This window comes from Rhizoctonia solani, chromosome 1, assembly GCF_016906535.1.
Source record: "Rhizoctonia solani chromosome 1, complete sequence".
Classification (NCBI taxonomy): domain Eukaryota; kingdom Fungi; phylum Basidiomycota; class Agaricomycetes; order Cantharellales; family Ceratobasidiaceae; genus Rhizoctonia; species Rhizoctonia solani.
Window position 1 is genome coordinate 1,788,381 of NC_057370.1, and position 22,812 is coordinate 1,811,192.

Sequence of the window (22,812 nt, forward strand, 5' to 3'; positions counted from 1 at the left end):
CAGTTCGTTGCTGCAGTGTGAGGTTGTAAACTGCGTCCGTCTCTACGACCTTGACCGCGACCGCGGCCTCTTCCCCTTCCCCTTCCTCGGCTCAAATTCCCGTGGGACCCCCTACTTCCTTCAGTGTGGTTTTGGGCCCATTTTCGTTTCGATATTTGACTCATCGGTTGGTCTGGTTCCAATGGGTCGTCCCAAAGGTGGGTTTCACATACAATTCCACTTGAACTGGTGCTTGGTTGCTCTCTGGAGACCCAGAGGGTTCAACCGGCCTTTGAGGAATATCGATCCAGAATAAATCATGGGCTGCGATGGCGCTAGCATCGCGTCTTCCCCAAGCAACGGTGGCTTGTCGGGCGATTTCACGCATAATTGGATCGCTCGGTGAAGGGTTTGGGAACCTCAAATCCCAGCTTGTGAGTAATTTCCCTAAGGAATGGAGAACCAAGTGCTTACATATCACTAAAATGGATAAGGGCTAGTCTCTCTGCTTGGACCGAGCGAGCGAAGGCTCCAGCCATATCAGGGGTCGAGTGCCCCTTGCTGATGGCTTTTTCACGAACTGATTGGGGTCTAATCAAGCAAGTTATGTCCATACCAGAATATAAATTTATTGAACATACGTCTTTCGTGCCCCTCCATATAGTTGACGGCGATCTACATCTGGGGGTATCCAAGCGTTCGTGGATTCGTGTATCACAAGAGACGGATAGATTCCTCCGAGACACATAGTGGAGCAATGTGGTGGCTGATGAGGTATCGCCTAGACAAACCAGCCTACGTGGGATAGTGGCTGAGGTATGTTTTTCGGTAAATACATATCCCATACATGCAACTATCAGTCAACACCCCGGTATTAGTAGCGTTTTATGAAAGCAGCAGACATACATACCTCGGTGCTCGATGGGGCCAACATCTACCTTTATTCCGGCATCCTCTCCAATATTCTGCCAGAACTGTTGGCTATCGCCCGAATATTTGAACCAATGATTTCGTTGGGATGAGGCGCACTCTCATCGCCAATATCTCCTTCTGAGTATGAAGCTCGTGGACAATGTACTTTCCACTTAGGTTCATGTGAGTCAAATTGAGTGTAGAACGGATTAACTGGCGTAATCCAGGAGTGCCGTATATTTCTATATGATAACCTTATATATTTCAATTCGATAAATGTCCTGGACACAGAAACATGATAACTTACTTTTTCGGGATCGTTGTTGCACGATTGTGCACGAGCACTAAATATTGACATTACTGTTGAAAGAAGCGGGACCACCCCTCCACAGTGGTCAATGTGCATATGGGTGATAAAAATTTTGGTGACATTGTGGACATTAAGTGCCTGGACTTGTGTATCTGCCGTTGGGTTCCTTCTGCGCAGTCAATCACTAATCCGCTATTTGGTCAGTCCAGTACATTCATCAATTAACCGGCTTACGCACGCCACACTTCGTCTCTGATTGAAAGTGCTAACGAGGAACAATTTCGACTTTGGGTGGGTCCACTGCCAGCTGATGTACCGAGGAAAGTAACCTTCAAGTCGCCCATATTGAAGTCGAGTGTAGTGGCTCGTCAATTTTACACAGCCACGATATACCAAACTTCACCACTGCTATAACGATGCGTATGCTATTTGGCCTATGGTATATCCCGGATCGTATTACATGGTCAGGCCAACATGTTTGGGCACACTTCCAGTTGCTTCCCAAAAGTCTGACCCGTCCAGCATCCGGCCCAACCCTTTCTGGCGAGGGAGCATCGCCACTTGCTCTTCCTTCATAAGCTCAATGACCCATTTTTTCTCCTGATATCCGCCCATTTCAAGTGCGATAGCCCACCAATCTCGTACTAGGCAATCCGACACTATCCAGCGCCCCACCATTCCCGGGTCTGCTTGTGAACGAGGACAACAGCCAACGCCGCGTCATATCCATGCACGAAATGAACGCTGGCCTTTTGTTTCAACGCGTTCTTCGATGGACCTATGCGCTTGAGAAAATTGGGTACAAGTCGCGGAGAACTGTGTGGATTGTCGCCAGAGGCGGGGGTCGACCATGCAGTCCTACCAAGTTGAGCACAGCACCCGTAGTAGGATAAGCCTTCAAAAATTGTTCCTCGACAAGTGAGCGAGTTGGCGCATTTGATGGTAGTGGGTATGCCGCGTGACCACTGAGTCGGAATCGGTGTCTATAGTCTATGGATGTCAAACAAACATATTGTAAGTGAAAATAGAGCTGAGATGGAGCACACATATAGCTGGTACCGCTCAACGCACCTGCCATCCTCTGGTGCTTCCTATCAGAATCCACAAGCTACCCCCGTTACTGCCTTGATATTCCTCAATGAGCCCTGAGAGAGCATCCCAATTCTCAACAGGAAACATCACGACTACCGTGCTTGCCTTGGGGAGCACCTTAGAGGTATCTCCTAGACTCCATTTGATAGTATCGGGGGTTAGACCCGTTCGAGAAGTAGCTGCGTACGTCAGGTTGGACTCGTATAGAATTGGAAAGAGAAAATGCGAGAGCCATCCCGCCCTAGAATGAGGATATCTACGGCGCTGGTGGTCATCCTCAAATGACGTGGTAAATCCCTTACGAACGATACTATGCAGGACCAATATTCAATCCCGAGCAATGATGGATAGGTACATGATTTTCATATGCGTATATATGGAGAATGTAACATCCCTTTATACGTGTGAATTGAGCTATTTTGGCTTAACCGAAGACAGCTTAGCGTGAATAGGCCCAAAAGTCTCTTTCCATTTATCGATGCAAAGCTGGGAAAATCCTGCCCGACTTCCTCCGAGCCCTCCTCCAACCCTTTCTCAAGGGCTGAGATCCATTCTTCCTGAGTCAGTTGTGTGATATTATTCGATGTACTTTATGGAAAAATAAGAAACAATAGTTTTGATGTGCCCAAATAGCCGAAGTATGGGGCCGAGATACTCACACAAACTCTTTAAACTTTGTGCCCGGTGTTGATGGAGATTGCTCTGAACAAGTGGCGGAGCTATTTCAATGACTTTTACGTTCGTTGAACGTAACTGATCTCTTAGCGATACTGTAAAGCTTTTGATGAATGCCTGTAATATTGTAAGTTCCCCGACACAATATACTATGATTAGCAAAAACACTAGCCATTGATGCGGAATAGACGGGAGCAAAAGAAGCGGGCACGTAGGCAAGTCCAGATGAAAAATTCATGATGCAAGCTCTCTTTTTGACTAGTGAGGCACGAATAGGCCGCAGAGATGAACCTATTAATTGCAAAGTAATGTAGGTTTTAGATCATTGAATCGGACAAGCCGAGGCTCACCAGGCTCATAACATTAGTATTTATTTCTTTAGTTGCAGCACTCAGATCAGCACCCTCGACGAAGTCCAACGGCATCTAAACTCGATGTTCAGCATATCATAAACATCTAATTCTCTTATGTATCAACCTCACCTGAATTCCCGCATTATTAATTAAGCAATCGATTTCTGGGACTGCCTTAAGAACAGTTTCACTGAATTCAGCAAGTTCAGACACGTTCGCCAAGTCAAAAACAAAATAACCAGCTGCGCCTATCTCATCGACTGTTTCAATGAGCGCATTTTTGTCGCAATCAACGATATAAACCATCTTATTTTGATTGACTAGCGATTGAGCAAAAGCTTTGCCCAAACCTGGGAATGACGTTTAGAAGGGTTGCCATGTGTTCCGAGGCTGTGATAGTAAGTGGGTAAGCAATCTCACCTTTGGCACCACCAGTTATCAAAGCACAATTCCAGTCCATCTTTTATCGTGATAAACGCACGGTGTGATTGTTTGAATCCTGGGGAGAACTTTCGACGTCTTATATTTGTATCCAAAGCAAGGTTGGCGCAAGAACGTTTTCCACTTGAGGCGATTTCGGTCTATCCCGTAGCTCCTCGACATCGATAGGGAGATATTGGGCCTAAACAAAACGCAAACTAAGCCCATTCTGTAGGATTAAAGATAATCATTGGCGTTAGTATCAGTGACCGATTAACCCGGCTTATGCAAAGAAAGCACTAACCGAATCCTTTCCTGAATGCTGCCCTCTTAACTATCTTACAGCAAAGCTCATGACGATAGACCGCGTGTTTGTTCACGATGCATTGTTCATTATCAGTAAAATATTTAGGATGTCACAATCATGCAAGAGACGGATCCGACTGATTGTTCATTCACTTCATAGTCCCAATTTGGAACGCTAGGACCGCCACATACCGGCGGTCCATCAGATAGATGATTATTTCGACGTACAGGAGATTACTGCACTCAGAAAGTGACCACATATTCAAAATAAGGAAGAAAGTAACGAAGCTAAAGGTCGGTTACTCTCAACGAACGCAGTTTCCGTGGTCTTCCGATGTCAACGCCTGTGCAAGCAACCATTCGCGTTGTAATCCATAAAAGATTGATATGACAGAGAGTTCCCAAATTAATGCCAGATGTATCAGAAAGGAATGGAGCGACTACGCATGATGCCAGTCTACAGCAAGCAACATCTTCTTGAACTCAAAAGATATGTATCGACAATTAAATAAGCCATCAATGACGACTCGAGGAGGCTTTGGTATCATAGAAAGAATAATGATTTGAACGCGGGTGTAACAGCTTAAGGGCAAGTCATTTGTAGCATGGTTTACCAATAACATTTTATTCCAACCCAATATATCTAGTGGCATATAGTTATATGGGCGCGTACATGTGTATTCACTAAAATCAGATATGTCCCAGTTGTGTTTTGTCGTTTCTGTCAGTCGATCGGCTGACTATTTTTACCTTTTGGCCTCTTGCACAAACGTACAATGGCCCCTCCGAATGCAAGCCCAGTGGCTTTGACAACCTTCGATGAACTTGACCTACATTTCAGATGTAGTAGCCAATCCCATAATCTCGGTATGATATTGTTAGGCCTAGTGAGCAACGTGCATTTTCGTTTTGTAAGAATTGAGCTTGTATCGGGTTGAGACGACGTGTTAACTACCAACGGTCTCTAACGAGTGGATCATGGGCTTAATGTAGCGCGACAGTGAGTGGACACAAATCGGGCTAAATGGCCATAACAAGTACAACACGTTTGTTTATCTTGATCCTATTTTGGCTGGGCCGGAGAAGTTCACGTGCTTGGCATTGGGAATCGCGACATCCCTTAGGACCACGCTGAACTTGCGGTTCTTAGACAGCCGGTTTGGAAACCTAAGCGGATAAAACAGCATGTCATCCGTACATAGCACTTGGTTCACGTCGTTCGAAGCATCGTATACTCAGAAGCAGTCGGCAGCCCTTACCTTTATAAGATGGACTGTCAACATTTGCTTGCTCTCCTTGTCGTGGTTCGCCTCTGGGGTCACACGTTTTAACGACCTGCTGTCCGAGGTCACTTTCCGCGCCGATTGCGACATTTCATTGACCAAGGAGTGCAAGATGTTCAACAACAAGCTCCCGTATTTATTGTCCCTTCCGGGTCTTGTTCTTTCATTTGGTGGCTCTCGACCTGAAATTTACACTCGCCAATCAACCAACAGCACGACTCCACTAGTCAATTTTCAAGTTTCTCAGCCCCCTATTACGCCTAAAATCGGGAAAACCTGCACTGTTCAACTGTTCCGCCGCACTTTCGCAAACAGCTACTATCGACCTGAAATTGTTGAATACGAGGTATATTCATAGATCGGTTAGGTAGTAAGCAATTAATAGCATGCAAAATATTTTCTGGTAGCCCCCAACGAATGTGGTGACATTGGGAAATGGGCGGGTATTAGTCTGAATTGGACCGCTACATCTCAAGGCGTAAGTGAAAACGGTACCGATTGACGTGCTTAGATATTTAATATGTTACTTTCTAGCGCCAATACGATCGACTTGCTGGGGTAAGCTTTCATGTAAGTAGGCTGTTTTGCTCCGAGTTGTATTTTTTCAACAGGCGCGTTCTACAGAATGTTGAGATTTGGCGCACGTCCACGGCCGAACCAACTACAGCCGGAATTATCTGGACGCAGGTCAGTAAACACAGGCAAGAATTTGCCAGGTAAACCAGGATAGTAACGCTTTATATACCACGTATCCAGCTTAAAGATGTTACCAAGTACATCCCATTATTCTCTCGTCCGGGGCGAATGATCGTAGATCTCAATAACATTGTGGATGAGAGCCTCGGTCTCAATGGCGAATATGATGGCGAGTACCGAATTGGTCAAACAGCCTTTACTGAACCCAAACAGTCCGGTTTTCCGCCACGTTCTTTGCGCCAACTTTGGCCACCCCCAGCGCACCAAAATCTGACCTGGTCATCCCATTATCCAACCTCTCACCAGACCAAGCAAATTATGCAGCAGTTCCTCCCACGCTCAATGTTGGTACCATGATGGCAGCTCCAAACAAACATTTATACTTTTCCTCAGAATACCGTCAAATTTCCTCGCAACGCTGCCAAGGCATTTGTTGAAGTCTTTGCTTCTGGAAACTCGGCTGAAGAGTTTTGGGTAGGGGGGACAAATCGTCATCTGTCATCTTCGTCTAATTTTATGCTCGTGGCAGTACTTCAACCTTGCTGACAGCTGGGTTTCTAAGTTACCCAGTGGAACCACTTACGGCAAAGGGGCCTACCGTGAAGTGCGTTGGCTATTTTAGTTCGTTAACTTGGGCTTATTGTTTTTGATATAGGTTCGTCTTTTGGTCGATGGAAAATTGGCTGGTGTTGTCAATCCATATCCCGTCATCTTCACGGGAGGTTTTATTCCGACAATGTGGAGGTACGGTGTTTTCGCATGTGGGTCTATGGCGTATTTATAATACTTTGTCCAGACCTATTTCAGCCTATGGATCCTTCGATCAACCCACGTATTCAATTGATCTTACGCCATTCATTCCGCTACTCTCAGATGGTGCCAACCATACCATTTCAATTGATGTTGTCGCTGGCAAAGCAGCGTCAGCAGACCATTCTATCAACGGTTTGTGTTACTTTATCTACCTGCTTATTCCTGCGACTTAAGTTGCTTATATGCGTCCTTAGGCAACTGGTACGTTTCTGGCAACATCCAGGTTGGTTATTTTCGAGGACCGTATATGTAGAAATTACAACTGAATGGGCTGAAACAAGGTGTTCCTGGACAGCTCTTCAGAGCCTACTACCGGAAAAATCACTTCCTATACCGCTCCGGGCTACAGTACCTCGGATGTCAAGGGCATTGCAGCTTCTAACGACGTCAATGTCACAGAAACTGCCTCCCGTACACTTCACATCGAGGCCGAAGTAAAGACGGGCAGTGGCAAGACAACCAAGGTGGTGTGGTCACAAGATCTCAACTTCAAAAACGTTCAAAGTTATTTGAACAACGCAACCCGTCAAATCGTTGACCAGGTTAGCTCCGGAAAGTCCATCTCCACCCACAACGGCATTCCTATCATTAGCGATGACTACAAGTGCGTACTTGAGAGTTTCCGCGTATTCGTAGGCTTGACTGTTCCGCGCTAGTTACCCCTTGAACATCGACTTCCTGCTTGTGGCCGAAAACAACGCTTCGGGCTGTAAGTTGTATCGTATCTCAATTGCCTTGGTACTCATAGATTCACCAGGGAACACAATCTTGGACCACAGCTTCAACCGCAAGTATCTCCCTAATACTCTCACCCCCTGAACGAAATCAAAACCAGGCGACTCTCAACTGGGTCATTCCTTACTGCTCCAAACGGAACCCGCGTTGTCGCTAACGGGACAGCGATCCAAGACTTCAGCTATCGGGACGCGAAACTCAATACCTACCAGCGTCATGTTGAAGCACGCAACTCGGATGTCACATCTGACAGCCAGAACGGCACTCTTACTTCGACCTGGCCTTGGTCTCGGAGTAAGCTTCCCAAGGGTGCATCTGGTGCTCACAGCGATTACGTTGCCCGTCTACCAATCGCGCGCGATGCGGACATCATTTTCTAGACAGTTGTTGTTAGTGTTGTTGACTTTCTCATGTACAAATGGTCAACATTCAACTGGGTTGGTTTTGAAACTCAATGCTATTTCATGCAGTTCGCCGAGCTGTCAGAATTCAAAACGTTCCTCCTGAGTCAAATATGCGCGCATATAGCCACAGTACCCCCGTATTGAACACCATAGGCATGATCGCACAAACCCTTGTGCTAAAATATGTCTGTACTACACTGTATAATGACATTGCCGATAACATATGAACCCAAAGTGAATTACATATCAATAATATAGAAAATGAATGGGTGTAAAAGTATTCAACAGTCAACGTAAATGGCCTTGATCATCAAAACATCATCGACGCAAACTTTCTCCGTGCCCTACCAACGTTCAAACTGTCTCCCGGAGTCCATAGCTGAAACTTTGCTGTAGTGGGTGAAGTAGGCAACAAGAACTTGCGGAGTGGAGATTTCTTTTTGGGAATATATGGGAGTTCAGTGTCAAGATGTACCGGAGCCGCAGGCACCCCTTCAGTCAAAGGATTTGCCGCATCAATATCGGGTCCACTTTCAGGTTTGGAATCAGTGGTAAAAGTCCTTTGCTGGGGAGAATCCGTGCCCCGTTCTTCACACACCAGCGCATCGTATCCGAGTCGGCGTCCACAAGAGAGTCGGAAACGGGCAAAGATACAGTACTCGTTGAACCTTCGGATAAAGACCGAGAGCCAGAAGCAAGCGCTTCATCCAACGAACCGGACGCAACACGTTTTCCATTCTTGACGCACAACCGCATCTCATCGTGTTCCATTGCTTTGCCTTCGTTTCCCTTCTCCCCTTCGTTCTCTCGTTCAACGAAACGGCTTTGAGAAAGTAAGTGTGCGGGTGCATTGCCCTCTCGTTCCACTCCTTGCTCGGGCTGACATCCAGTGTCTTGGCACCCAGTGTAATCTCTGGACGTATTGATCCTCAGCGGAACAATAGGTTTCAACCTCGCTTGGGCTCTTGCTCGGCCTCATAGGTCCGCATACGCTCCCTGCGCATAATCTCCCTATTATTCCAGCGATCAATAGCACCTCCTCTGCGCTCAGGATCCCAGTCTCCACGCGGCAACATCCTGGGTCCAATATGCACTCGGCGGCCCATAGCTCCCAGGATACGTTTGCGCGGAGGACTGACCGAACAGGACGAGTAGGAGCCCCATGCGAGGTACTTGTCCACGGGCCGGTAGGGCGGCAAGTCTTTAGGCTCAGCGAGCGATGAGGCGTGTGTAATCGTCAGCCTTGCCCATTCACGCTGTCGCATCAGGTGGTCGGCACCCCCGAGCTCGACTCGGCCCGTTCGTGAGTCCGTGTTCCAGTCTTCGTTTTGGTGGAGCTTGGGGGCAGATTGCAGTGTATGCGATCTTAGGGCTGGAAGGTGTGGCGGGGGTTCACGCGGGTGCAGAGATCGGGGTGGGAGTCGGGGCGCTTTAGCTAGATGAGGTGGAGATACGCCTGGCATGTGATCTCTAGGAGTAGTGACAGGAGTCATGGGCCTTGTGCATGTTTGATATATTATTCCTGCATCATGCTGTCTTGAAGACTGCGAAAAGCTCAAGCTAGGAGATGGACTACCATCAGACACGCAAGGAGTCCACAAGCATGACTTTTTGTTATAGTTGAACTCTAGTCCGATATTTGATACTTCCAGGGCCAAAATAGGAGCCACCTCGGACGGATCAGTCTCTAGTACCTCCAGTTCACTGTCCGCTTGGGAAGAATGCTCTTGCGTAGTGGGCCTAGAAAGGATATTTCCAGGAGTTACGAGTGGCAAACCTTTGTTAGCTTCAGCGAGAGGAAAGCTCGGGGCCTGATCCAAATGCACAGTGTCCTTGTCGGTGACGAATGTGAGTGACGAAGGAGACAAGGAGGGTGTCGTAAATCCAGACGAGGTAGGAGAGGACTCGAGACTATCCGAGCAGAGACTGAGGTTGTCCTCTGAGTCCGAGCCTCCACCACTTCTTATACTCAGAGGGGGTCTTGAAGAGTCTGGTGGCGTTAGGGAGCTAGTGCCAAGAGTTCATAAGCTAGTTTCCCATGAGGCAGAGATAAAACCTACTTCATCTTCTCGTCGAATCGATCCCCATTTGAGCCAACCCGGGGGCTAATTGATTGATATGAGCCAGGCTAGCATGGACTAGGGTATTTTACTCACACATCGTCACCCTGGGTGAATTAACAGAGTGCGCGTGGTTGGAGTCAGTAGAATCAGCATACATGCGAGTAATATCATCAAGAATGTTGTTGAGAGTAAAGACAACATCCTCCATACGAATGGTTTTGTCTTGATCCCTTCATTGAGAACGGGAATGAGCTTCGACAGTATCCCTTTAGCTGATACCCCCTTGCACTTGCCTGGTTGGGAGCCCCATAATACAATATATTACTCGTAGCAGCCGGAGAGATTTAATGTATAGTAAATGTGTGTCCAAATGCTGTTGAGACGCTGTAGAGGATTGAGAGGTGAAACCAAGGTCAATAGCGGCCAAGTTTCAGATAAAAGGGGGGCTCGGATGGCTGTGGCTGTGGTCTATCACGTGACCGTTTCGTTGACCGGCTGTCCCCAAACACGCGACTCTAATTCCACCACTGCAGAATGGCCTTTAATTTTGGCTCAGCGGCAAATAGCAACTCGAACACAGGCTCTACCACTCCTGCTGGTGGTGGTCTCTTTGGAGCTGCTGGTGGTACGGGCACCACTGGGGGATTGTTTGGGAATCCAAACGCCAACACGAATACGTGGGAGCACAGCGTCGACGACACCATTCAGTGGGTTCAGCTTTGGGGGTGCTCCGTCAAGCTCTACTACTACAGGTACTACTACAGGCGCCGCACCTACAGGCAGCGGTCTATTTGGTGGGGCCAATGCAGCCAGTGCCGCGAAACCCTCATTTTCGTTTGGCAATCCCGGTGCGACTAGCACAACAAACGCCGCTGCAACAGGACCCCCCAAAACCGGTGGACTCTTTGGCGCTACTTCTTCTTCGACTCCAGCACCAACCGGTGGATTATTCGGCGCTTCCGCACCATCTACCACAAGCACCGCGGCTACCGCACCAAAGCCTCTGTTTGGTGGATTCGGGGCCGCTGCAACACCAAGCACCACAGCCCCTGCAAGTGGAACAGAGGCACCAAAGACTGGTGGACTGTTTGGAGCTGCTCCTGCTGCGTCTGCCACTGCACCCAAGCCTTCGTTATTCGGTGCTCCTCATCCGCAACTAACACTGCTACCACTACCACCACCGAGGCTAATAAAACACCCAGCCTTTTTGGCGCCCCCAGTGCGACTTCGGCGACTGCCTCGAAACCTTTGTTTGGACTTGGTGCAGCACCGGCTACGTCCACCCCATCCACGACTGATGCCAGTAAGCCCACTGGCGGGCTCTTTGGCTCGGCTCCAGCAACTGGGGCGTCTGCTACCTCTGCTACACGTAAGTTTATTTTCCCAATTACCCATGGGACATTGATGAATCACGCCACAGCGAGCCTGGGTCTCTTTGGTGCCAAACCGGCCGAGCCTGCCAAGCCTGGCGAGGCAACGACTACAGCACCTTCAACTATTTCCTTATTTGGTCCAAAACCTACCGCTGGAGCAGCCACAACTCCAGCAGCACCACCACCACCAACGGGCGGATTATTTGGCCTCACACCAGCACCGGCAGCAAAAGACGATGCTGCAAAAAATGACGCTCCCAAAAGTAAGCCCGAGATCAATCGCTACGGGAGCTCAACGCTAACGTTCTGCACATTCTCCCCTAGCCGATGCAGCAGCTCCAGCGGCCCCCTCACTTGGTGGTGGATTGTTTGGTGCCAAACCAGCTGCAGCGACTACCCCAGCGACGGCTACGGCTACGGCCAATGCCCCTTTGACTACACCTGCAGGGGCCACAGCAGTACCAGCTATCCCGCCTTCAGCCTTGAGAGGCAAATCTGTGGAAGAGATAGTGAACAAATGGCAAGAGGAGCTCGAGACCCAGACCAAGGTATTCAAGCGTACAGCCCAAGAGATCGAAGTATGGGACCGGCTTTGATCGAAAATAGCGTACAGGTGCGTGCACAAATACACGGATATGTGTTTATAATCTAACATGACTTGCTATGATAGATATCCAACTTGTATAGTGCTGTGCAAGCTGCTGAAGCTGCGCAACAAGGAATCGATGGAACACTCGAAAATATTGAAGAGCAACAAAAAAGTGTGGCAGCCGCGTTGGATGGGTACGAGCAGGAGATGAAGAAAATATATGGCAGTGACAGCTTGGGTGTGGATGTAGGTCCCGCTGATGGACAACGCGAGAAAAAGTGCGTAAAAAAGCTATCGTTTCGTACATGCTGTTGCTCAAATATGATTACGTTCAGCTATGCCATTGCCGCCTCGCTCGCGGATCAATTAGACGCCCTCGCTCGGGGACTGAGCACAATGATCGATAGTGTCAACGACCTTACGTCTGGACCATCAGCACAAACCAAAGATGATCCTGTTGCTCAAATCTCTGCCATTCTCAATGCCCATCTTGAGAGTCTGCAATGGATCGATGGTGCTGTGCGGGATGCTGAAGACCGCGTCAAAGAAATCGAAGGGACCCGAACTGGCACTATAGACAATGCGGGGTCTAGGAGCGCACTGGGTATGAGTACCATCGGAGCGAGCAGCTTCAGTGCAAGTACGGCGGTACCCCGTAGGGGACGTTACGGACTGTAATTTGCCTCATGTTCATCACGCATAGATAAGATGCTTGTGGCTATTGATCGTTTTCGGTGTATGTGGATTCAAGCGTATGTACACATAGTAATCCAGAGATGGTGAATCACACTTTTGCTATCCTCGTGTTGGCTTGTTGAACTCTTCTGCCGCCCGGAAATCCGCAATGTGTCGCTCGCTCTCGATCATCATCTAGAACGATAGGGTAATCAGCCGACGAGTCAGAATCGGCCATCCATGACTTGCCTCGGCAGCAATATCGTTTACGCTGGTTCCTGGCCGGTTGTACATGATCGCGTTTGCGAACATTAGAAACACATCCCTTTTGAAGTGGTCCGCACTCGATATCACTCCATCCTTTATACGAGATTTGACCGTCTTTAGATCCATGGGACGGCGTACAATCTCATAGTAATCAGGCGCCTCGGATTTTTTGATAGGGTTGTGGAAAATGTTGCCACCACGGTGCTGATAGATTTGTTGGTGAACCATCGAAATCACATTCTGGAACTTCTTGTTGGTAACCGCAGTTGGTTGCGGAGCGGGAGCGCTTGGCGGCGGCGCAGTAGAGGTCGAGGTGGATGTCGGGGTGGGCGCGGCTGAACCTCGCGCGACGGGAGTTGGATGCGAAGTAGAAGGTTCAGGAGATTCTACGGAAGAGTCATGATCAAAAAAGATAGAACACAGCTAAAAGGCTAGCGGACTAGACTCTTACGAGTTGGTGCATCGGTTGACATGTCCTGCATCTCGGTATCCTCTTGTCGGGGTCGTTTAGGATCTGGCGGCACATCTGCCATGGAAACATCCGACGCACGGCGTTTTACTGGAGATAATATGTATTAGCTAGACAGGATGTACATTATAACTAGCTACTTACTTTTAGTTCCCTTGGAGTCATCGCTGGGTTGGGAGCTCTCCATGATATCTTCTGTCATATCTACTACACTCTCTATTGCGGTGACTGGCGTTCCTTCCGCGTCAGCTGGCTGAGAATCCTCCGAAATAGAAACATCGGGCTTGACGCTAGAATCAGGTGCTGTAACAGACGTCGGTTCTTCGGTAAGTCCAATGCTGGCAGAGGGAGGTACTGGTGTCTGCGGTGTCTCGGCAATCGGTGTTTCAGGCTGCGCGTCTTCCGTAGTTGGCTCAGGCTGCTCAGATACAATAGGTGCGAGCTTTCCGAGCTGCTCGCGAGCCCGACGCTCCTTCATTTCACGCACACGCTTATTGTCTTTAGAGTTCCATGGACGAGGCTGAGAACCAGTTGATGTGGTAGAAACGGGCTTTGACCCTATCAGAAGGTGATCAGTCACGGAACCCGTGGTTCACAAGTCGGGCTTACGGTCAGCAGCCGGAGAGCTTGGATTGGTGCGGGGTGTACTGGCATCCACAGGTGTTCCGTCACGGGTTGAGCGTCCACCTGGGGAGTACGGCCTCTGAGAATCAGAGGGTGATTCTGGGCGCTGTCCGAACTCCTCCGATGATAGTGTCAGGTGTTTTGGCAGCGGAGATGCCGAAGGCAGCCTAAAGCCATCGCTGGGACTAACAGCTATGAAACGCAATAATCAGTAAACAAACATCAATGATAAAGGAATCACATACAATTGATTTCTGCCAGAATCTTTTCGTCCCATTTTCCTGCACTAATCTCCTCAATTTCAACGGTAAGAGTTCTGGCAAAACATTAAGCGCCCACGGAAACACCTTGGTATCAACGATACACACACTTGAATCGAGCTTCTTCCGCGGCAATAAGGTTCTTTAAGTCTAGTAAATGGTGCTTGTAATAATGGAGAGCCATTTGCTTGTGCACAGGTGCTAGAAAATCGTCACATTGAATTAGATTTGCATTAGAGCGTACTAAACCTACACTCACCTTTGGGAACTGTAGTGTCACCAGGAGGTGGGTTTGACCTGTAAGACCGAACATTAACGGTTCGTCGCACTCTACCGATGCACGGACTCACGGGCCGTACCCCACATCGCGCATTAGATGATTATACATAGCGAGACAATTCTATATTCCAGCCTAATGAGATGTGCCTGTTTCATTGTTAAAAACTAACGCTCACATTTGGGGAAAAGAACGTGTTTGGTCGTTCTGTGAGAGGGTGGGCTACCACTAGCTTCGAAACCTCATCCCATTTCGACGAACCATATTCGTAAATAGCCTGAGACAACAAAAGCTTTTCGCGAACAGATAACTTTTCAATAGCATCTTGAAGAGAGGCCATGCCCCGAGTAGATCGAGACGCCATACCAGCAGGAGTTTGGTTATCCACGATTTTCTCAATAAAACCGAATAGTCCCAAGTGGCGAGCAATAAAACCAAGTGAGAGGGCGCAAGAGGTTGGTCCGCCGGGCACGTGACTGCCCTAGATCAACCGGTCGCCAATTACTTGCCCCGTTTGAGAAGGTCGAAGTGGTAGCTATCATTCCAATTCATAATGACAATTACCGGACCTCCGCTTGTTTGAGGGGACTTCTTCGTCTGCATAAATATCTTCTCATATATGACATTTGGTTTGTGGCTTATGTCTATTCATCTCGTTTGCGGCCCGGTCGTACCGGTGAGGCCGAACATAGCAGCCTGCTACGCGAACGCAGCAGCCGCACTATTACGGAGCCAGTAAAAAAAAATAGAGTTTCTGACTACGTGGAGTATTATTACAAGTAGTGGCGCAATAATCACGGACTTAGCAACCTGTTTCCACAATTCCAGCGAGCCGCTTGGACTAGTGCGCTGGAACGCGCACACCTGCACAGACTCCGTTGTTTATTTCCGAATTTCAGCCTTTTCGCTTGAGGCCGTACAACGAATAGTTGCGATCTTGGTACGCTAGCGCTCCGTGAATCGGAATCTTTGCCGAGGCCCTGGAATATCTCCGTTCGTAGCTCGTCGACCACATGTACGAGCGCACTGAATAACGGGGTCGTTACAAACCAGCCACAGCCACATTAACCCGCCGGGTAAAGTGGTCGCGTAGATCAGGTTCTCAAGCGCACTCAGTCGATAGTTCGGCAGGAAATCGAATTAACAGGGACCTGGATTGATTAAAAACGACCACGGTGCAGGATCATCCAGCTAGCCAAAACACCAAGAGTGATTTTCCCGAAGTCACCCCGTCGCCCCGCAGGGCTCCACCTGAAACCTGGCCGATGCTACAATCCCCATTCATTACCTATCCGATACCGTGTCTGATACCAGTAAGGTCGAAAAGATGTGCATCTCGTAAAGATAAGCACGTACTATTTTTTATACCAACGACTACCATGCATGTGGATAGTGTCCGTCCGTACAAGATCGGGGCGCCGTCTCACAAACGTTCCACGCGTGTACAAATTTCCAGAAGACTATCATTAATTATTTTATTAGAAATAGAACGCGACCAAGAAGTTCTTAATGATCGCCGACTCCCCGTCATATGGCGCGTTCATGAACCGAAAAGGACCCTGCATGGGTACCGTGCGACCCTCAACAAGAGTGTCAAGTCCCCCCCCCCCCGCTCGACTGGTGTTCAAACCCAAATCCCCGAAAACCTCCCGAGTGCAAATTCCAGCGAATCAACTACATGTTTTGAGTAACAGGCTTCTGTGAACCATTCAAAGGACGGAATTGGAGATTCTTGCATACCGGTCTTCTTGTGCTCGCAAAGTGCGGGGTAAAAAATGGCTGTTGTTCCTGGAGGTATTACGTAAAGGACCTGGGAAGTGTAGCTGATCATCAAAAATGCTGTGCACCTCCTGCTGTCAACAAATCCCGATGATTAGCTCCAAAACAAGGCACGAATGACTCACTATTAAATTTAGAGACGATTTACCCTCAAGGGTTGGAGCTTACCAAGTAGACAGGAGTTGCGTCACAAAAGGAGCTCACAAAATTCTCGCGGCTGTCTACTCACCGGTAGCCGGAATCTTCTCTAAAACCTTGTCGTGATATGCTGCTGTAGGAATGTTTGAATGTATATCAGGTTGTACTACCAATATAAGCTTGCTGTTGATATGATTACTAAAGTGCGGAGTACACGACAGCATGGGAAAGACAAAGAAGTTCATTTGAGGTAAGATGCAGTATCCTGAAAGGGTGTCCATAGCGAGACCTACCTCGGGATACTACATTCGTCCTTGAGGAGTGAACGCCTGTATGATTCCCGTGGCCGACATGGCTCAGAGTATGCGCGAGGGAATGGCCTGGACTACTGAACTTAATCGAATAATCTGGGGTTGTCCGAACGAGGCAATCGTGCACTGCTCGAGAAGTCAGGGAACGGTCGAAGCACACACGTCTACCATGGTACCAGGAATAGAAACACAACACAACAATAATGGTATCTGACCCGCTCCACTTGTCTATTTGATAAATATCCCCATATAGATTTATCTATTGGCGCTATGGTTGAAGTACAAGTCGGGACGTCGGGATAGAAACTCAGCATGAGCAAATACTCCTTTTCTCCGAGAGCGGTTGTGGGGATATGGACGTCACTTCCTCGGACAACGCATGGATCCCTCGATCTACCCCTGCGTTGATAGGCGGAGTGACGACAGAGTACGAGGCCCCAGAATTCAGCTGGGCCTCGTCATGCAGACCGTGTCTAGGCTCGCCCACGATAAGCAACAAGCATGAGAATAGACAAAGAATACTGGACAAGCCAGCCAAAAAAGGTAACCCTGGGCTCCCCACAGTCGTTCGAGGACGGTTTCAGGCCTGTGCATGGCGTTCGACACGCGTAATGTTTACGTCCGCCCGAGGGCGTGTTCAAACAATCCATAGCACGGGGAGATCAGAGATATCTCAGTTATCACTAGATTGCTGAAAAAGATAGGGAGGGCAGCGGGTGAGTCCGGAGGAATCTCGGTTTACGGAATGCATCGGACCGGACCTGAATTGGCCGAGCGCGGCGCATCCTAAATGCAAATTGCAATTACTCCTAGAATGTGGTCAACCCGACGGCGACGTTCACGCGTATTGTGTTTCCGTTTGATTTTCTTCCCTTCGCTTGATTCCTTCTTTCCCTTCCGGGATATTGGATTTTTGCCGTTCTCCATCTGCATATAAAGATAGGTCCTCCACTTGCCCCACTAACATTCATCTCTCACTTGGCACTTTTACGCCTCTGCACACTCTTACCTCTCACTTGCCACCACTATGAGTCAAGTCAACATGGACGAGCTGGTTGCCTCTCTCAAGCACAGTCATATTGGAAACGAGGCGCGGGAACTCTCTGCGCTGCATGTAAGCACCCATTCTCTTTTGCTGTCTTTCGTGCGCTGACCCGCTTGTTCGTTCAGGCGCAGCTGTCCAAGGCTCTCTTGCAGTTCCCACACTTTCCGCAGACGCCTATCCCATCATCGCCGGTCAGCTCACATGCGCCCCTAGCCGGGTTCGCACCTCCTACTACTCCCACACACGGCCGCACCCAATACTTTGACCCAATGTCACAAGCTGGCCATTACCAATACGCGCCCCCGGCCTCTCCTGAGATGCAGTCCCACTCTCTGGCCCCGTCTCCGCCGAGCGACGCATACCCCTCAGCAGACCCCTTTTATGCGCAACAGGCACAATTAAATTCATGGCCCCGGGCTATGACCGCACAGCGAAGATAGTCGCGTAGATCACTACGCTCGACTCCCCCCTATTTTTCGTCAATTGTAACGGACTATTTGTCGTCATTGAAAATCTCCCCCGCGCCACCCACGCATGATATTTATTACCCGCAACCTATTTCTTTTTTTTTTGTCCTTGTTTATTGCCTCCGCTCTTATTTACGACCTGACTGAAACATCAAATGGGCTCTAATACGCTTTGCACTTTTGTATATGTATCGTGATGCCTTTGTTCCATACCCAATAGATGGTGATTGTTTGAGCCGAACAAAGAGTATTGAATTGTGTTGCAAGCTCGTGCCGATTTTAGCATTGTGTGTGCCGTGACTTGGCTGCTTGCCTCGTGGATTGAGATGAGCATTGAGTGCACTGCCCGTCACCGGCAACCAACGTCAACCGTACTCCGAGAGCCACAGGCGCGAGCGAGGAGCGGAGAAGCTTGCACAACGGCCCGGTGCGCCGTAAGGTACCACAGTACTTCTACCTAGGGGTCCAAACTAATTCCTTACAGACCTTGCAGTTGGCTAAACGGGCATGTTCAAGGTTTGCCCCTTCTTGGCCGGTGATGAACACCAATGTGCGCGTCAGGAACTCAGGTTTGCTCTAAAATAGGTGACAAGGAGCATTATCTTCACCCTTGATGGCGTGCTCTCACCGAGGTCATCATTTATCGGCGTTATAATTTCGTTGGTTCTAGCTCAGATCGACCCATACGAGGTTAGACACTCAAGTTGCGCCCGGTCATAACGCCAATCACCCGATAGCCGCTGGTATCTCTCAGACTTGGGACTTGGGCCAAGATAAGCATATAGGCTCTTTCCATGGTCGCGGCCGGGAGATACGGACGGCGCCCATATGGAATTTCCCGTGAAGGAAATCCGCAGCTAGAGAGCATATGGATGGCCGCGGGAGCCCTTGGTGGTATGTTCGATCCTTCTATCTGTGATGTTCTTGGGGTCTTCACGCTTCGAACAGTGGATAAGAAGGATAACAAGGATAGGAAGTAACTACGATACGCAAGTGCAAGGGAGTCCACTGGGAACAAAGAGAAGATAACAGGACAAACAATACAGGGAAGTTTCTCTGATCCAAATAAATCAGAATAAATCCTCTAGAGTCATTTGCTTTACGATATCCTGTTCCATGCTAGTTAGAGAGTAACTTGATAGATAAGGTGACTATGGCTTACAGTTTTAGCAACCATAGCTGTAAACTCCTCAAAGCTCAGCTTTCCGTCCCTGACAAATTCGGTTAAATCGAGAGCGCTTTTAATCGAGATTAGCTTACCCATCCTTATCTGCCTCCATTATGGTCTTGTCAACTATTTGCTGAAGTTGAGTATCCTGATCGTTGATGAGCACAAGGTTTGTAGCGATTAATAAAAGCGTGTACCTTCAAGTTGTTTCCAACCATCATTTTTAGCACCAAGTAGAGCTCTCCATTGGAGATATACCCATCTCGGTCCATATCGTAGACCTTGAATGCGACTATACGAATGAGGGGTTAGGAAAAGTAAGCACAACACTAAAGGATTGGCTCACATCGAAGTTTCTCTTCACGTCCACCTCGACTGCTAAAGGCACTCAACCCTCCAACAACTCCTGAATCAACAGTTCCGCCACCGCTATGCAACGAGTCAATAGAGATGTCATATTTTGCATAGTGGAGACGCACTCTTCATCGAAAATGGCTATCATCCTGGATGCAAGTGGATTGCTGGCTATTTGCGATATTTGGAGAAACTCCTCGCGATCGATCGAGCCAGAGCCGTCGCTGGATTCCCCGCGTTTGTAAATTGGGAATCGTGTGGATTGAAGACTTACGCGTCGAGCTTCATGAAGCGGCGCTTGAGACGCTCGAGCTCTCCAGCATTGAAGTTTGTGGACTTCTCCATCTCGTCCATGAATTGTGAGGCTGCAGTGGCAGTGGCAGGGGGCAAAGCAATAGCATGATCGAATGTCAGCGAGGTCTCACTCTCAACAATATTACGAGAAAAACGAGCCAAGGAACGAAAAAATGGAGTAAACGAACGTGATTGGCCCATGATCGTCCTCTCGTGGTCACCGTTTGATTCCTAGTGCTGGTATTAAGGGGCTGTGCGTGTCTTGTGCGCTCAGCGCTTTCAATCTATTATATTAAGTTTTCGTTGAGATCGCGTCGAGAGCCTTTGAGAACGTGTCGCGTCGTTCGAGTCAATTCGAGTCGGCTTACAGAGCCCAAGGGTCAGGTGAGGCAAAGTCCAAAGTTGAGAGGGCAAAAGTGTGCCGCCCGAGGGTCAGATAAGCGCCGAGTCCAAATAAGGACTCATAATCGATTTGTAAATGCTCATGAATTGAAGTCTCTTGGCGACCACTGGTATTTCCAGCGACGCTCTTTGTTCTGCACCGGGCGAGCTCTGAAATCTATTAGTATGATTAAATATCAGCTAAGGAGGGGCACATCCAGATGTGGTTCTACATATGTACATGCGTCCACAGTTTGTTCTTTTCAGAAAAGTCGTTTTCCAGCGATCTTTGACAGAGGAAGCTCCGAACGCACCGCACATCGACTTTCCTCGACTTGGCTGCTAAATCAGTCTCCGGTGCTCATTATCACTCTCATCTTGCACGCTCCCAAGATCATGGTCTGATTCTATCGCCAGTCGAACGTGACACCATCTTCGCTCTATCAACTCCTCCCGGAAAAGGTGCTGTTGCAGTCATACGCATTTCTGGATCTCGAAGCTCCGAGTTGTATTTCAAGTTACTCCGGCCGACCACTGCAGCTGCACACAAACCTAGCATACAGCCATGGAAGTTCAAGCGATACCACCTCGTCGACCCAGGGACCGAGGAAATTCTTGACGATGTGCTTGCTGTATTTTTCCGTAGTAAGTGCGCGTTTTGCACATACCTCAGTCGAGCTTCAAGTAGCCGAATCATCCTATAGGTCCGCGCAGCTTTACTACCGAGGACTCGCTAGAATTACATATGCACTCGAGCCGTGCGGTTATCTCCGCAGCGCTCCGTGTCCTGGCTGCACAGCCTGGTTGTCGTCTGGCGGAGCCCGGTGAATTCACTCGTCGAGCACTACTGGCAGGGCGAATTGACCTCACCCAGGCCGAAGGGCTTGCAGATCTCATTAATGCCGAAACGGAAGCACAACGTAAAGGTGCAATCCGAGTCGCAGAGGTACGTCTAGATATATCTCGTGTATTCTTGAGGATATAGTTATCATTTGGGTATAGTAGGGTAACTCTCGCCGTCGATTTGAATCTATCCGTAATGAGATTATCAGATGTCGCACACTAGCGGAGGCCATAATCGACTTTGGAGAAGGAGAAGAAATCGAGGACGGCGTGTGGGCGCAACGTGAGTATACACACATATACCATTGGCACTCGCTAAAACTTCGTCCAGTTATCGAACAAACAACCAGTCTCGTGACATTGATTCGTTCACACCTGGACGACAACCGACGTGGTGAAATCCTACGTTCAGGAGTTAAGCTGGCGATATTTGGAGCCCCGAATGCGGGTAAAAGCAGCCTGTTGAACTACTTGGGTATGTCCACATGCCCAAGTTCCCGGATCAATATCTACATTGTCACATTATAGCCGCTCGGCCTGCTGCTATTGTAACACCAATCGCCGGCACTACTCGAGACGTCTTGGAGGTTTCGCTTGATATCGGTGGAATACCTGTTCGAGTATCAGATACAGCAGGTTTGCGGCACCTTCTCAACAGAAACGACGATTCCAATATTGTGGAGCAAATAGGAATCGAGCGGGCCAAGCAAGCTGTGGAGGAAGCCGATATTCGTCTATGTGTTGTATCACTTGAAGAACTCTCGTCCGCCGGGATCGACGGCGAGGTGTCTGCTCTGCTCACACCTGATGCCATAATATTGTTCAACAAACTTGACAGAGCCGGACCGGAGGATCTGGGGAGGTGCCGTCTAATCTTTCCTAATCACCGTGTGTGGATTGGGAGCGTCACCAAAGACACCGGAATGGTGTCATTTATCGAAGGAATAGCCGGTCTATTAAAAGAAAAGTACGTCAATTGTCAATTTATATAATGTCGCGTAACTGAAGCATGGCACCGAACCTTGATTTTGTAGATTCGAGAACGACAACTCGAACGAGGAGCCCCTCATTACTCACGCCCGTCATCGCACTCACTTGGAAGCTGCAGTGAAGTATCTCGAGGCGTCACTCGCTTATGGTGAGCCAACTTTATCGTCAATTGAGTTTAGCTCGCTTAATCAGCATTTAGGCCCAGACGGTTTGGTGTTTGCAGCTGAGGAGCTACGTTATGCGAGCCAGGAGCTTGGCAAGGTCACCGGAGACATAGGAATTGAAGACATCCTCGATGTATTGTTCAGCAAATTCTGCATTGGGAAATAAAAGTCGATGCCAATGAATTCGAAATTCCCGCCGGCTGTTTGTGCAAGTGAGTGTATGCCCCTATCACGGCCTATTGAGTCTCTTTGGACTACGACTATCGACCTATCGAAGTCTTGCTCATAGTCAATCGTTTCGTA

General features: G+C 48.7%; 8 protein-coding genes across 8 annotated transcripts; 4 read left to right on the forward strand and 4 right to left on the reverse strand.

Annotated features, from left to right (window-relative positions):
• Positions 1 to 160: 160 nt before the first annotated feature.
• On the reverse strand, positions 161 to 727 carry RhiXN_04080 (beta-lactamase superfamily protein; the record flags this gene model as incomplete). Its single annotated transcript, XM_043323897.1, has 3 exons — positions 161 to 398; positions 454 to 570; positions 621 to 727. 3 exons carry the CDS (start codon positions 725 to 727, stop codon positions 161 to 163), a joined length of 462 nt encoding a protein of 153 aa, XP_043176316.1.
• Positions 728 to 5,232: 4,505 nt separating this feature from the next.
• RhiXN_04081 (peptide-N(4)-(N-acetyl-beta-glucosaminyl)asparagine amidase A) lies at positions 5,233 to 7,954 on the forward strand (the record flags this gene model as incomplete). Its single annotated transcript, XM_043323898.1, has 15 exons — positions 5,233 to 5,676; positions 5,716 to 5,808; positions 5,865 to 5,888; positions 5,955 to 6,017; positions 6,087 to 6,238; positions 6,286 to 6,370; positions 6,420 to 6,500; positions 6,556 to 6,630; positions 6,682 to 6,770; positions 6,823 to 6,971; positions 7,034 to 7,062; positions 7,121 to 7,443; positions 7,496 to 7,548; positions 7,597 to 7,630; positions 7,675 to 7,954. The coding sequence occupies 15 exons, from the start codon at positions 5,233 to 5,235 to the stop codon at positions 7,952 to 7,954; spliced, it is 1,974 nt and encodes a 657-aa protein (XP_043176317.1).
• A 334-nt stretch (positions 7,955 to 8,288) lies between these two features.
• RhiXN_04082 (uncharacterized protein) lies at positions 8,289 to 10,249 on the reverse strand (the record flags this gene model as incomplete). Its single annotated transcript, XM_043323899.1, has 5 exons — positions 8,289 to 8,508; positions 8,577 to 8,871; positions 8,931 to 9,985; positions 10,039 to 10,083; positions 10,131 to 10,249. The coding sequence occupies 5 exons, from the start codon at positions 10,247 to 10,249 to the stop codon at positions 8,289 to 8,291; spliced, it is 1,734 nt and encodes a 577-aa protein (XP_043176318.1).
• Positions 10,250 to 10,575: 326 nt separating this feature from the next.
• RhiXN_04083 (nucleoporin nsp1) lies at positions 10,576 to 12,681 on the forward strand (the record flags this gene model as incomplete). Its single annotated transcript, XM_043323900.1, has 7 exons — positions 10,576 to 10,666; positions 10,731 to 11,180; positions 11,309 to 11,410; positions 11,462 to 11,677; positions 11,739 to 11,992; positions 12,085 to 12,281; positions 12,339 to 12,681. 7 exons carry the CDS (start codon positions 10,576 to 10,578, stop codon positions 12,679 to 12,681), a joined length of 1,653 nt encoding a protein of 550 aa, XP_043176319.1.
• Positions 12,682 to 12,873: 192 nt separating this feature from the next.
• Positions 12,874 to 14,939, reverse strand: RhiXN_04084 (bromodomain associated protein; the record flags this gene model as incomplete). Its single annotated transcript, XM_043323901.1, has 9 exons — positions 12,874 to 13,331; positions 13,397 to 13,504; positions 13,559 to 13,972; positions 14,024 to 14,230; positions 14,284 to 14,354; positions 14,409 to 14,499; positions 14,558 to 14,595; positions 14,649 to 14,698; positions 14,754 to 14,939. The coding sequence occupies 9 exons, from the start codon at positions 14,937 to 14,939 to the stop codon at positions 12,874 to 12,876; spliced, it is 1,623 nt and encodes a 540-aa protein (XP_043176320.1).
• Positions 14,940 to 17,830: 2,891 nt separating this feature from the next.
• RhiXN_04085 (uncharacterized protein) lies at positions 17,831 to 18,288 on the forward strand (the record flags this gene model as incomplete). The annotated part of the gene is made up of 2 exons (XM_043323902.1): positions 17,831 to 17,917; positions 17,974 to 18,288. 2 exons carry the CDS (start codon positions 17,831 to 17,833, stop codon positions 18,286 to 18,288), a joined length of 402 nt encoding a protein of 133 aa, XP_043176321.1.
• A 1,097-nt stretch (positions 18,289 to 19,385) lies between these two features.
• On the reverse strand, positions 19,386 to 20,332 carry RhiXN_04086 (calcineurin subunit B; the record flags this gene model as incomplete). The annotated part of the gene is made up of 7 exons (XM_043323903.1): positions 19,386 to 19,424; positions 19,478 to 19,526; positions 19,576 to 19,631; positions 19,681 to 19,775; positions 19,830 to 19,912; positions 19,963 to 20,061; positions 20,112 to 20,332. 7 exons carry the CDS (start codon positions 20,330 to 20,332, stop codon positions 19,386 to 19,388), a joined length of 642 nt encoding a protein of 213 aa, XP_043176322.1.
• A 366-nt stretch (positions 20,333 to 20,698) lies between these two features.
• Positions 20,699 to 22,675, forward strand: RhiXN_04087 (tRNA modification GTPase MnmE; the record flags this gene model as incomplete). The annotated part of the gene is made up of 8 exons (XM_043323904.1): positions 20,699 to 20,749; positions 20,809 to 21,157; positions 21,217 to 21,458; positions 21,518 to 21,638; positions 21,687 to 21,830; positions 21,884 to 22,322; positions 22,390 to 22,493; positions 22,545 to 22,675. 8 exons carry the CDS (start codon positions 20,699 to 20,701, stop codon positions 22,673 to 22,675), a joined length of 1,581 nt encoding a protein of 526 aa, XP_043176323.1.
• Positions 22,676 to 22,812: the final 137 nt, after the last annotated feature.